The sequence below is a fragment of the Nymphalis io genome, chromosome 29 (genome assembly GCF_905147045.1).
Source record: "Nymphalis io chromosome 29, ilAglIoxx1.1, whole genome shotgun sequence".
In the NCBI taxonomy this organism is placed as follows: domain Eukaryota; kingdom Metazoa; phylum Arthropoda; class Insecta; order Lepidoptera; family Nymphalidae; genus Nymphalis; species Nymphalis io.
In genome coordinates this window covers 7,466,630-7,478,645 of record NC_065916.1, presented here as the reverse complement: position 1 = coordinate 7,478,645, position 12,016 = coordinate 7,466,630, and the positions used below count along the sequence as shown (strand labels likewise).

Sequence of the window (12,016 nt, the reverse complement as noted above, 5' to 3'; positions counted from 1 at the left end):
ACGTGCTTAATCGAATATTATTTTAAATGACGCTTATGTACGTCATGACCCCTCTTATTATTCTATGGTTAATCTTTATCATGTTGTTTACCGTTTGACGTCCGAGTCTAATTTATTTATAGTCGTATTTAATTAGTATAAATTGGCACGGTGGATACAGCATGAGTATCTAACCGGGGTGGCGGAATAAACTCCAAACCTAGCTCAGTAGTAAGATGAAAATAGGCTGTTAATTCACTTTACTTTAGGTCAAATCAGATTTAAAACAAAGGCCCTAAGTCAAAAGTGGCACCCTGATTAATTTTAAAATATAATAATTTAACAGACTTAAAATTATATATAAAAAACTAACAATGAGAAACTTAAACCACTGAAATGCAACGTTCATAAATAAAGCTGTTAATGTTTTAAATTTCTTTCAAATTTGATTCCGTGAATGTAAGCGTTTCTTCCCTATGATAGAACGATTTTTTTTTCCAATGAAAGTCCCATGGCTGGTGCCTTCGTTGCGCCATAAGCCTATACCAATATGAGTTAGTCACCACCCACCTTATAATATAAGTAAATCAACATCAATTGTTTTTGGTCGGTGCAAATAATAATATATTATAGCAATACATAATGGAACACCTACACTGATGTATAAATTTTAGTAAACACTATGAATAATAATAAATAATTTATGCAAATATAAAACAGATAATTTGATTAACTCGGTGGCAGAATTTTGTGCATCTGGGTAGGTCACATTGTACTGTAATATTCAATATTGTTGTGTTCCCGTTTAAAGAGTGAGTCAGCCAGCTCAACTACAACCACAATACATTAGTTAGTTACCAAGATTGGTGGGGCATTGGTGATGTAAGGAATGGATAATATTTTTTACTATGTCTATTTTTTACTGTGTCTATAGGGTGTTGGTCACCATTTACAATCAGGTGACCAATTCGCAAGTAAATACCATTAATTTTAAAGTTGAATTTAATACTCGTGGAATATTGGTCTAAGGTTATCCTTCTGAATAAAAGATGGTTGGTAAGTCGATACAGGAAACTGCTAACTATGAGTAACCTGAGGATATTGATGGGTATTTTGTAAATCATTGTATAATAAGGAAAAATTGTTATTGTTCTCGTAAGACTTATATGAACATACATATGTAAAAATATATAGTAAGAATGTATATTGTTGTATAGACAAGCCGGTTTGCGTGGTTGGTGAATGCTTGCCTTTCATGCCGAAGGTTGAGGGTTTGATTCTCACCCAGGACAGATATTTGTGTGCATGAACATGTCTGTTTGTCCCGAGTCTGGGAATTGTCTATAGGTATGTCTATGTCTATATAAGTATGTTTTTACAAAAGAAAAATAGTATATGTAGTATATCAGTAGTACAAGTACAATACAAGCTTAATTTAGGATCAGATGGGCGTGTGTGGAAAAATGTCCCAGGATATTATTATATGTATTTCATTATTCGTATGATATTAAATTCCAAATTTTAAATAATATATACTGAGTTTATTATAAGTTCTTCCTAATATAATACATTTCGAACAGATAATATTGTTATATTTTAATAAACTTTTAAAATGACAGTTTAAAAGTGCTTGTAAGCACATATAATTATTGGTCTAGAGCGAGGGTCTTCATAAAATTTCCCTTTACCATACACTGGTCGCTTTAACATACTATTATAAAACGTCAATTTAAAAAAATATTAAAAAGTTTACATTATTTTGTGATTTGCAAAAGATAAAATAAATTTGTCAAAAAATATATATATATCAAAAATGGAACAAGGGCAGGTCCTGCAACTGAATATAAATTCTTATTTTATTTTTTTTTAAGAATTAACTAAATTCATAATATAATAATGATATCGTCATAATCGGATACAGTTTTAATATATACAGATAATGTTGATTAATTATTGTTTTATTTAAGAGCAAAGGTTTAAAAAAAAAAAAAAAACAAATTTTCTTTAAAATTCGAATTATTATTCGTAATTACAAATAATTAACGTTGTAATAAATTAATTACAAGGTTATATTTAAAATTATCCTTTATAATTACGTATAGTACTTAACATTTCTGTTAATGTAACATAGGTGTATAATGTTTCTAAATTATGAGACAAAAGGATATATAAAATTCGTATAGATAGAGTCGCGGGCATTGACCAGTTAATAATTAACGAGTAATAATCAATTGTTGCCATCAGCACTTGTTACACCGGCTTATACAATCACTAATATCGGTAAATATTGAAGTGATATAGATAAAAAAAATATGATAAAAGCCGCCGACTTAACCTATAAACAATTATTTATAAGACTCACCGAATATATTTCGTGTAGCTGGTTCAAACGTAGCTTATGTTGAATTTACACAATTCGACGATGAATAATGTTTGCGGTTACTTTTTCGACGCCTGACAAACACGATTTCAATTTGACATTTAGATGTAAAGCTAACACTATACTGTGTGACAAATAATCGTTTACCTACTAATATTGTCTTATTATTACGCGTTGTTAGCATTTAATACAGACATAATAAATATTTATCACAACTTCGTTTGAAAAATATATCTTGACAGTGCGAATTTATTATAGTCACTCTAAAAACTGAAATGATCTTATTATATCTATCACCCACATTAATAAAAAATAAATAATGCATTGCATTAAAATGGTCTAAATTGTCTAGACTATTTTTACAACTGCTTATAGTTTAAATATCGCATGTAATACTTAATATATATGAGAGACTTTTCAATAGCTTTTACTAGCAGTGTGTAACTTATGAGTGTATTTTGGAGGATATAGCTTTAGCAAATCTGGCAATCAAGAACATTCTGTCGTTTTTGTAGATCAATTTTATAATGGAACTCTTTACCCGGAGTTATATGAGAAAGTCACCATCTATCATTCTCAATATAGTTTCATGAACAGTCCTGGCTTTGTGGGACTTGATTATGGGAACAGTTGTATAATGTCCCTTAATCATTTAGTCTGCGGCTAACAACGACTGACTCATCCACCTGCACAAGCAGAGAGGTGACGTCATGCCTGCCAATTCCAATCGATCTAGTATTTTTTAAAACAGACAGACATATAGAACTAGTTACCCGTCCCGGTTTACGGTCGATATGATTTTTTATAATATTATCAGCCAATTTGTACAAAACATTAAACCTTAATTAAACATATATAAAACTTTCCTATGAATCACTCTGTCAATTGGTGAAAACCGTTTGAAAATCCGTGCCGTAGTTTTTCAGTCTATCTCGTACGGACAGACGCGGCGGAGAGGTATGTAATTATTCTGATTACTTAATTGTCATTATATTATTAGCATTTTTTCGTTTGCTGATGCAATTTCTTTTTATTACGGAATAAAGTTTTAAGGAAATTCCTTGTATTAACTAAGACGTTGGTTCTTTTCACAGCTCTGACTTGTGCTTATCGGAAAAAGAATATTATCGATTTGTTCATTCAATTAAAGCAGAATTACTAGTCCGTTATCTTTGTATAATAATGGAATATTATGGATACTATAATTAAAATGTGAATGTATTTTGTAGAGCAATTTCTGCATGTATCTAATTTCACTGCAATTCTGCCACACGTGTATTTCACCAAACCGCATTAGAGCAAAAAAAGAAAAAAAAAGAGGCCTTAGCCCAGCAGTGGGATATTCACAGGCTGTTGTTGTTACTGTTTAATAGAAAAGTTATAATTGAAATTTGAAATAATTTACTCATAAAAATATGATAATCATAAAGCCACTTGATCAAAAATAATTTCTAACGAAAATATCTTAGAAGCAATTAAATCTACTTCCACTGATATTTAATTAGGTATTGACTGCCTCGTTGGTCTCGTGGCTAGATGTACGGCTGCCGGTTCCTGGGTTCAATACCCAGGTCAGGCCAGTAAAAAGTTATTGGGTTTTTCTGTCAGGAAAATCTCAGTAGTAGCCCGGAGTCTGGAAGTTGGAAGTGTGTACACTCCGCTGTTTCGGAAAGCAAGTAAAGCCGTTGGACCTGCGCCTGAACTCTTTCCGGTCGTGTCGGATTGCCATCCCATCGGATTATGAGAGCTAGATTAAAAAAAGTGCAACTGTGTTTGCGCAAACAATTGTGCACTATAATATCTTCTGCGCAGTTGACTAATCTCTGTTGAGCTTGGCCGCCGTCGTTCTGGAGGACATTATAGGTAATTACATAGATATTTTTTATGATCTTTTACCACAAACTTTATTTTATTTATAAGACTGCTTCCTAAAACCAAGCATTAGTTTTTTTTAGTTATGAAGGTGCCTGTTGAGTGTAAATAAACTTTTGGATAGAGTATGAAAACAAAGGCCAAACCCACTCTGTCAAAATCGAAATCGAAAATAATAAATACCATAATTACCTACAACTAGAATCTAGATATTGATCAAGTTGGTTATGTTATTTTTTACTCATTCATTATCATTCATTAAATCATGCACTTGCAGGATACATTATTTAATTATCGTTTCTTCAATTGGTATGTATAGTAACTATTGAGTTTATTGTCGGTTGTTCTCAATTAAATCACATAAATTCCGAACAACGAACTAGAATAATATCTTGTCTTACAAGAGCTATAATATGGACCGGTGGTTGTTGGTTTTTTAACATTTATTTTAATACCGTAACACAAATACTCATAAGTACTTGTAATGTTCGTATTTTTATGTTTACAGCTTTGTTTTGACTTTTAATTGATCAACCTCCTTTATGTGTAATTTTTGAATAAATTATCTATATAGTAAGGGAGAAACGTTATCTGTGTGCCAGTGGCTTTTTTAATCTATGGGTGGTCTTAATCAGTTTGAAGTTGTAAATTGTCAGATTATTTTATTTATAGTTATATTATTGTTGCATATATAGTGTAGATACACGACAGAAAAGAAAAAAATAATTGTTGCATATAATTTGTTTTGTTGATGAATATATAAACCGTTTATGTTTAAAATTAAATATATATTTTAATTATAACTTAAATATGTTCGTGGAGTCTAATATGAATCCAACAAACATTTATTGTGACAGAAATGAAGAAAAACAAAGTTTTGACCTTAATAAATCTTGTCGGGTGTGCCTTTCACATAATATAAATATGATAAATATATTTGAAGACTCTAACAGTGAAATTATGGATAAAATAGAGTTCTGTACTGGTATTCAGGTAAGTTTGATTTTGTCATAGAAAATAAATAAAAAATAAATTATTTACTTAAAACTTATAGAAACGTCATTTAACCTATATGTTATCCTAAAATCCTAAATGCACTTTATTAGTTTGGCAGGACCTATTGAATATTCTTTATTTAAAACGTAAAAAAATATACATTCATATGCCCGTTACTCAATACAACTGCTTAACTGTAATAATAATATATATATATATGTATATATATGCAAAGAATAGGCAAATATAACTAAAATTAAATACTATCGTTACATCTTTAAAGTAATTTTTGTAATAATTTCCAGTTAAAAGAAGAAAAAGGCCTACCAACAAATATATGCGGTAAATGTCTAAATGAATTATCAATAGCCTACAAGTTTAAAGCGATATGCCTCCTCTCAGCACAGACGTTACAGCAAATTTATTTAAAGAGAATAAAAATCGATATACCGGACGATAAAGGTGATGTACTGGATAGTTGTGTCAAAATTGATGAAGTTAACGATAGTTGTGATTTAAAAGACACAGAAGTTGAATCAGATCATTGTGAAGATTCATCGGATAAAGAAGAAAAATGTCTACGAGATGTTAAAAAAGAGGGACAAAAGTTGCTTAAAGAAAAGGAGAGGTATATTTCATTAAACCTAATTATTCTATATACTACATGTAAAATAAATAGGCAAGTCTAAAATTCTGATTAGTGTTTGTCTATTTCGGTTGTAGAGCTAAATTGTTTGTAGTTAAATTTAAGTCAATCATGAACTTTACTGCTAGTACGGTTTTGAGTAGGCTCTTCGTAAGATAATACATGGTCAATACACTTTACATAGTCAAAACACAATGACAAGCCGGTTGGCGTGGTTGGTGGCCTTTGACACCGAATCTTATGGATTCGATTCCTACCCAGGACAGATATTTGTGTGTATGAACATATCAATTTGTCCTGAGTCTGGGTGTAAATATCTATATAAGTATGTATTTACAAAAGAAAAATAGTATATGTAGTATGTCAATCGTCTGGTTTCCTTAGTACAAACTCTGTACAAGCTTAATTTGGGATCAGATGGCCGTGTGTGAAAAAAGGATATTATTGTATTATTATTATTATTGTTGGAAACTAAGATGCTATGTAAGTAAATAAGTGTCTGTGAATGTCCCACAGCTGGGCTAAGGCCTCCTCTGCCTTTATGAAGAGAAGGTATGGAGCTTATTCCACCACACTGCTCCAATGCAGCTTGATGGAATACATATGTGGCAAAATTTCGGTGAAATTAGTCACATGCAGGTTTCCTCACGATGTTTTCCTTCACCGTCAAGCACGAGATGAATTATAAACACAAATTAAGCACATGAAAATTCAGTGGTGGTTGTCCGGGTTTGAACTCACGAACATCGGTTAAGATTCACGCGTTCTAACCACTGGGCCATCTCGGCTTTTTTTAAGATAAGGCTTAAGATGTTATGTACCTTGCACCTTTAAACCGGAACACAACAATACCAAGTATTGTTGTCTGGCGATGGTATATTAGGTCCTTACATATGAAATTGTCGTTATGTACGGGAGGAATAAAAAGTCATTTTTTTTTGTAAAATATATTTGATTAATCAAAGTATTTCTTTATATTATAGGTTGGCGGACGAGCGTATGGGCCACCTGATGGTTAGTGGTCACCAACGCTCATAGACATTGGCATTGTAAGAAATGTTAACCATCGCTTACATCGCCAATGCGCCACCAACGTTGGGAACTAAGATCTTATGTCCCTTGTGCCTTTAATTACACTGGCTCACTCACCCTTCAAACCGGAATACAACAATAACGATTACTGCTGTTTTGCGGTAGAATATCTGATGAGTGGGCGGTACGTACCCAGACAGCCCTACCACCAGTAAAATCCTCCACACCACTCTTGTCTTGTCTCAGGGCAGTCGGAATATTGAGTCCCGTTATATTTTGAATCTGGTCGGACCAGTGGGTATATTATATATATTTTGATATATTAAAATTTTATTTATCTGTTGTAGTAAAATAGAAATAGAGAACAAAGAAATAAATAAACGAGGTCCATACAAGAAGGGTGGAGGTCCACGCTTAAAGAAGTTCAAATTTAGTAGGTTAAGATGTGAGCCTTGCGACCTCAAGTTTACATCCAAGCAGGAGTCGGATAAGCATAAGAAAGACGCGCATCTGGAGAATATCAGCTGGATTTGTGAAGTAAATATTTATTTTCGAAGAAAAAGCTACTTATATAATAATATCATATATACTTAAAGGTTTAACTATATATATCCCCTAACCTCCTGCAAATTTTCTGGTACAAGTTTTGAATAGATTTTTATATTGGATTACCTATGGTTTCAAATAGGAGGGAAATTTTGCTTAAACAAATTTGACACAAGCAAGGAATTTTTTGAAACTTAGCTCCTAATTTTTATTGATATATTTTTTGGTTCATTCGTTCATCGGTTTTTCTAAAATAAATATATAAACATTCCAGATATGCGGCAAGACGTTCGTGCACCGCAGCTCGCTGTACACGCACGCGCGCTCGCACTTTCCGCCTCGCTACGCGTGCGAACACTGCGACTATAGCTCCGCCATCAAGTACGACCTTGAGAAGCATCTCAGGATACATTTGGGTGAGTATTGGGATCAAGAACACGATAACGGTGGTGGTAGCTTCATATTACAAGGTTTTGTGCAAGTTCATCTGGGTAGGTACCACCCACTTGTCAGATATTCTACCGCAAAACACCATTACTTGGTCTTGTTGTGTTCCGGTTTGAAGGGTGAGTGAGCCAGTGTAATTAAAGGCACAAGGGACATAACATCTTAGTTCCCAACGTTGGTGGCGCATTGGCGATGTAAGCGATGGTTAACATTTCTTACAATGCCAATGTCTATGAGCGTTGGTGACCACTTACCATCAGGTGGCCCATATGCTCGTCCGCCTACCTATTTTATAAAAAAAATGATTCAAAAGTGCCTGCGCGAACTTACGTATAATTTTTATTTTAAATATACTGTAGCGCCACCTAGCGGCTAGTGGCACAGAGTGTATCGTATATAAAAAAGCCTGAAAACCAAACAGGAGTGAAGAAGTACAAGTGCTCGTCGTGCGCGGCGCGCTTCCACACGACGTCCAACCTGCGCGCGCACGAGCGCCGCGCGCACCGCCCGCCCGAGCGCGCCGCGCGACACGCGTGCGCGCGCTGCCCGCGGCGCTTCCACGACCGCTCCAAGCTGCGCCGCCACCTCGACGCGCACGACCACGTGCAGCGGTACGTGACACACACCCAAACACACATACGCGCACACACACACACACACACCCACACCACTGCCCCCCCCCCCCCCAACGCGCTCTCATGACTAGTTTTCGTTAAAAATGGCCGCCATTTCTATTTTGCCAATTTTAATATAACATTTGATTTAATTTAGAATGTAATTATTATTCCAGATTTAAGTGCGAGCTTTGCCTCGCGCGGTTTACTCGTCGCTGTCACTGGAAGAGGCATTTGGAGAGACAGCACTCCGTGGCGGTCCCCCCCCAGCGGCCCGGGCGGCGACCCACGCGCCTGTTGCTGGGGGAGCAGCCGCAGTGACACGCCGTCGGCAGGAGACGGTGTTGCGGCGAGACGCAGGCCGACCGGGATAGGACCTCCTGTTACCGGTACGACACAGGAATTTTAACTTATTGGTGGTTTGTGCGCACTCGTCTGGGTAGGTGCCGCTAACTCATCAGATATTCTACAGCTAAATACGGTTTAAAAAAAAAAATAGCAACACTTAGTATTGTAGTATATTAAAATAATGGTTGTTTTGATTTAGGTAACTAGCAAACAGTAAAATTTAACTCTAAAAAATTAAATGATTGTAGTACGCATGCGTCCGATAAATCAAAACGAATTCAAAATCCGATTTCAAAAATCGACCTCGCCGAACCAAACGCCAACGATCTATAGAACGAATTGTGTATGGTATCCAAAGGCAAAATGATTGTTGCGTACTATGAAATTAGCTTTCTCTCTTTCTTACCAATTGGAATCAAGCGGAATAAAAAGGATGGCGCGAATTTTGCGATTCGGATTTCGATTTGTTGGTTCTGCTTCGGAAATCTATTACACAATCATCGACCTTACTATTAAACTTATAAAGACTATATTTGCATGAGCGCAGGCGATTTGGTGAGGCTAGGCGTTACCGAAGTCGGACTTTTGAAATCGATTTGTAAATCTGACATCGGATAAATATCAGTTTCCGTTAAAAACCATAAACGCTCATGACATAACCAGGACGATATCGACCAATCCACGTTGGAATATACTTCAAACCTCCTCAACGAGCATAGGACGAATCAGCCTTTTTTTTTAATAGTATAGGCAGGCGGTCGAGCAAATGGGCCACCTGATGTTAAGTGGTCACCAACGCCCATAGACATTGGCTTTAACAAATGTTAACCATCGCTTACATCGCCAATGCGACACCAACCTTGGGAACTAAGATGTTATGTCTTTTGTGCCCGTAATTACACTAGCTTACTTCTGCCTAGATGTGGAAAGTTCAATTTCATTTATTCGTGTGTATTTTCTATTATTAATTTACTGAAGTATTTTCTTTCTAGGTCACACAACAAGTATCTGAGAAGCGCCAGTGAAATATGTTAAAGATCCCACGTGCCTTCTTTTATACATCTTACGACGAAAACCGCATCATGATCCAACGTGCGGTTTGAAATGCGATATTGTTTTATTATATATAATTTTAAAATTATTTGTGATGTTCTTTTTTTTATAGCATAGGAAGGCGGACGAGCATATGGGCCACCTGATGGTAAGTGGTCACCAACGCTAAGATGTTATGTCCCTTGTTCCTGTAATTACACTGGCTCACACAACAATACCAAGTACTGCTGTTTTGCGGTAGAATATCTGATGAGTGGGCGGTATCTACCCAGACGAGCTTGCACAAAGCCCTACCACCAGTTCCAATAAATTCCAGTGGCAATATATATATATATATATTGCTCATTCCTCAGCAAATGGTGCATTTACTGATTAAATTAAACCACTGAATAAATTCTCATCTTTTATTAATAATTCACAAATTAAATTAACTGAATTTTCATATGCTTAATTTGTGATTATAACTATTGGACTTAATTAAAGTGCCCCTTGACAGCCACTGGGTCAAGTATGACCCTGGCCTTTCAGTTTACCATGTAGGATGAGCTCGGGTACGGAGGAATGTACCCAGATTGGCTTTTTGCAAGTCAGAACGAACCCTCAAACAAAAGTGTCTGCAAGCTAATGCGAACATTACTCAATAGACTTCACTATTAACATTTTGAATACGGTAAAGCAAAACATCGTGAGAAAACCTGCGTGTGTCTTATTTCATTGAAATTCTGTCACATGTGTATTCCACCAACCCGCATCGGAGCGGCGTGGTGGAATAAGCTAAACTTTCTCCTAAAAAAAGGGAGAGGAGGCCTTAGCCCAGCAGCGGGACATTCACAGGCTGTTGTTGAGCGGGCTTCAAACCCCCGCCCATCTGGGGGCGCATACACTTGTCGGAAGTGCGGCCGGAGGATCCTCTCTCGCATTGGTCTTTTCAGTCATGAACGCAAGTGCCTTCGCGATGCCGCTTAAATCATCTGTCAAAGATGCAGAGGCCTATATATATATTTAATTTATCACATCAAGCTCGTCTGGGTAGGTACCACCCACTCATCAGATATTCTACCGCAAAACAGCAACTTGATATTGTTGTGTTCCGGTTTGAAGGGTGAGTGAGCCAGTGTAATTACAGGCACAAGGGACATAAAACCTTAGTTCCCAAGGTTGGTGGCGCATTGGATATGTAAGCGATGGTTGACATTTCTTACAATGCCAATGTCTAAGAGCGTTGGTGACCACTTACCATCAGGTGGCCCATATGCTCGTCCGCCTTCCTATTCTATAAAAAAAAAAAATCAGTATATAATACACAATACTATCACAAAACATAGTATTCGTCTCTCAAAATCAGATATCAAGTATAATGTCAAATATTTGCAAACTAACTGCAGTTTTGAAGATGATTTGTATAAAATTACAAACTTTTTACTAAAAATGCCAAATCGTATCATTCGTTATGACAGGACAATCATTATTAAGAAAGATGTCGTTTATTATCGCCGGCTAGTGATCTGTTTCTATTACAAAAAAAGTCAACTTACTTTTTAACTTAGTTATTTAATAATTATATTAATATAATACAAATAAAGTTATTTATTTTATATTATAATTATTTAATAATATTCATATAAATATAAAATCTATGTGATTATATCACTGGGTCTGATATGTGTTTCTGGAAATAAAATAATTTTAATCGAATATTGTTTTTTTTTTTAAATAAAGCCAAGCCCAAGGTCCACAGTTCAAACCCCAAGCTAATAAAAAAATTATTGGGTTTTCGTATGGAAGATTCTCAGTAGCAGTTCGGTTTCTGGAAGTTGGAAGTGTGTGTACTCCTGTAAACCCGTCGGTCCTGAGCCTGAATTCCAATTGGATTATGAGAGTTAGGGAATAGAGTGCAGTGTGTTTGATCCAATGTCTATGGGCGGTAGTGACCACTTATCAGAAAGCATATAATAAAAAAACAACATAGATTTGAGGAGAAGTACCTCATATCATCCGTAAGGAATCCAATCCAATTTGACTCGCGAAACGTGATTTTGTTCACCCAACTTTGCAAATATTAAAGCAAATATCTCGGAAACTACATACCAACCATTACCCTTA

The 12,016-nt window shown here is 35.5% G+C and overlaps 2 protein-coding genes across 2 annotated transcripts in view; one reads left to right on the top strand and one right to left on the bottom strand.

Moving 5' to 3' along the window:
* LOC126779448 (ATP-citrate synthase) overlaps window positions 1–2,466 on the bottom strand; it is a 54,176-nt gene extending 51,710 nt beyond the window's left edge. The window contains exon 1 of the mRNA XM_050503415.1: window positions 2,342–2,466. The gene's annotated coding sequence lies outside the window, so the exon portion shown is untranslated. The remainder of the gene's footprint in view (window positions 1–2,341) is intronic.
* Window positions 2,467–4,930: 2,464 nt separating this feature from the next.
* LOC126779577 (zinc finger protein 75A-like) lies at window positions 4,931–11,508 on the top strand. Its single transcript, XM_050503690.1, has 7 exons — window positions 4,931–5,224; window positions 5,533–5,855; window positions 7,253–7,442; window positions 7,726–7,867; window positions 8,320–8,509; window positions 8,689–8,901; window positions 9,853–11,508. The coding sequence occupies exons 1-6, from the start codon at window positions 5,042–5,044 to the stop codon at window positions 8,831–8,833; spliced, it is 1,173 nt and encodes a 390-aa protein (XP_050359647.1). The 5' UTR covers window positions 4,931–5,041; the 3' UTR covers window positions 8,834–8,901; window positions 9,853–11,508.
* Window positions 11,509–12,016: the final 508 nt, after the last annotated feature.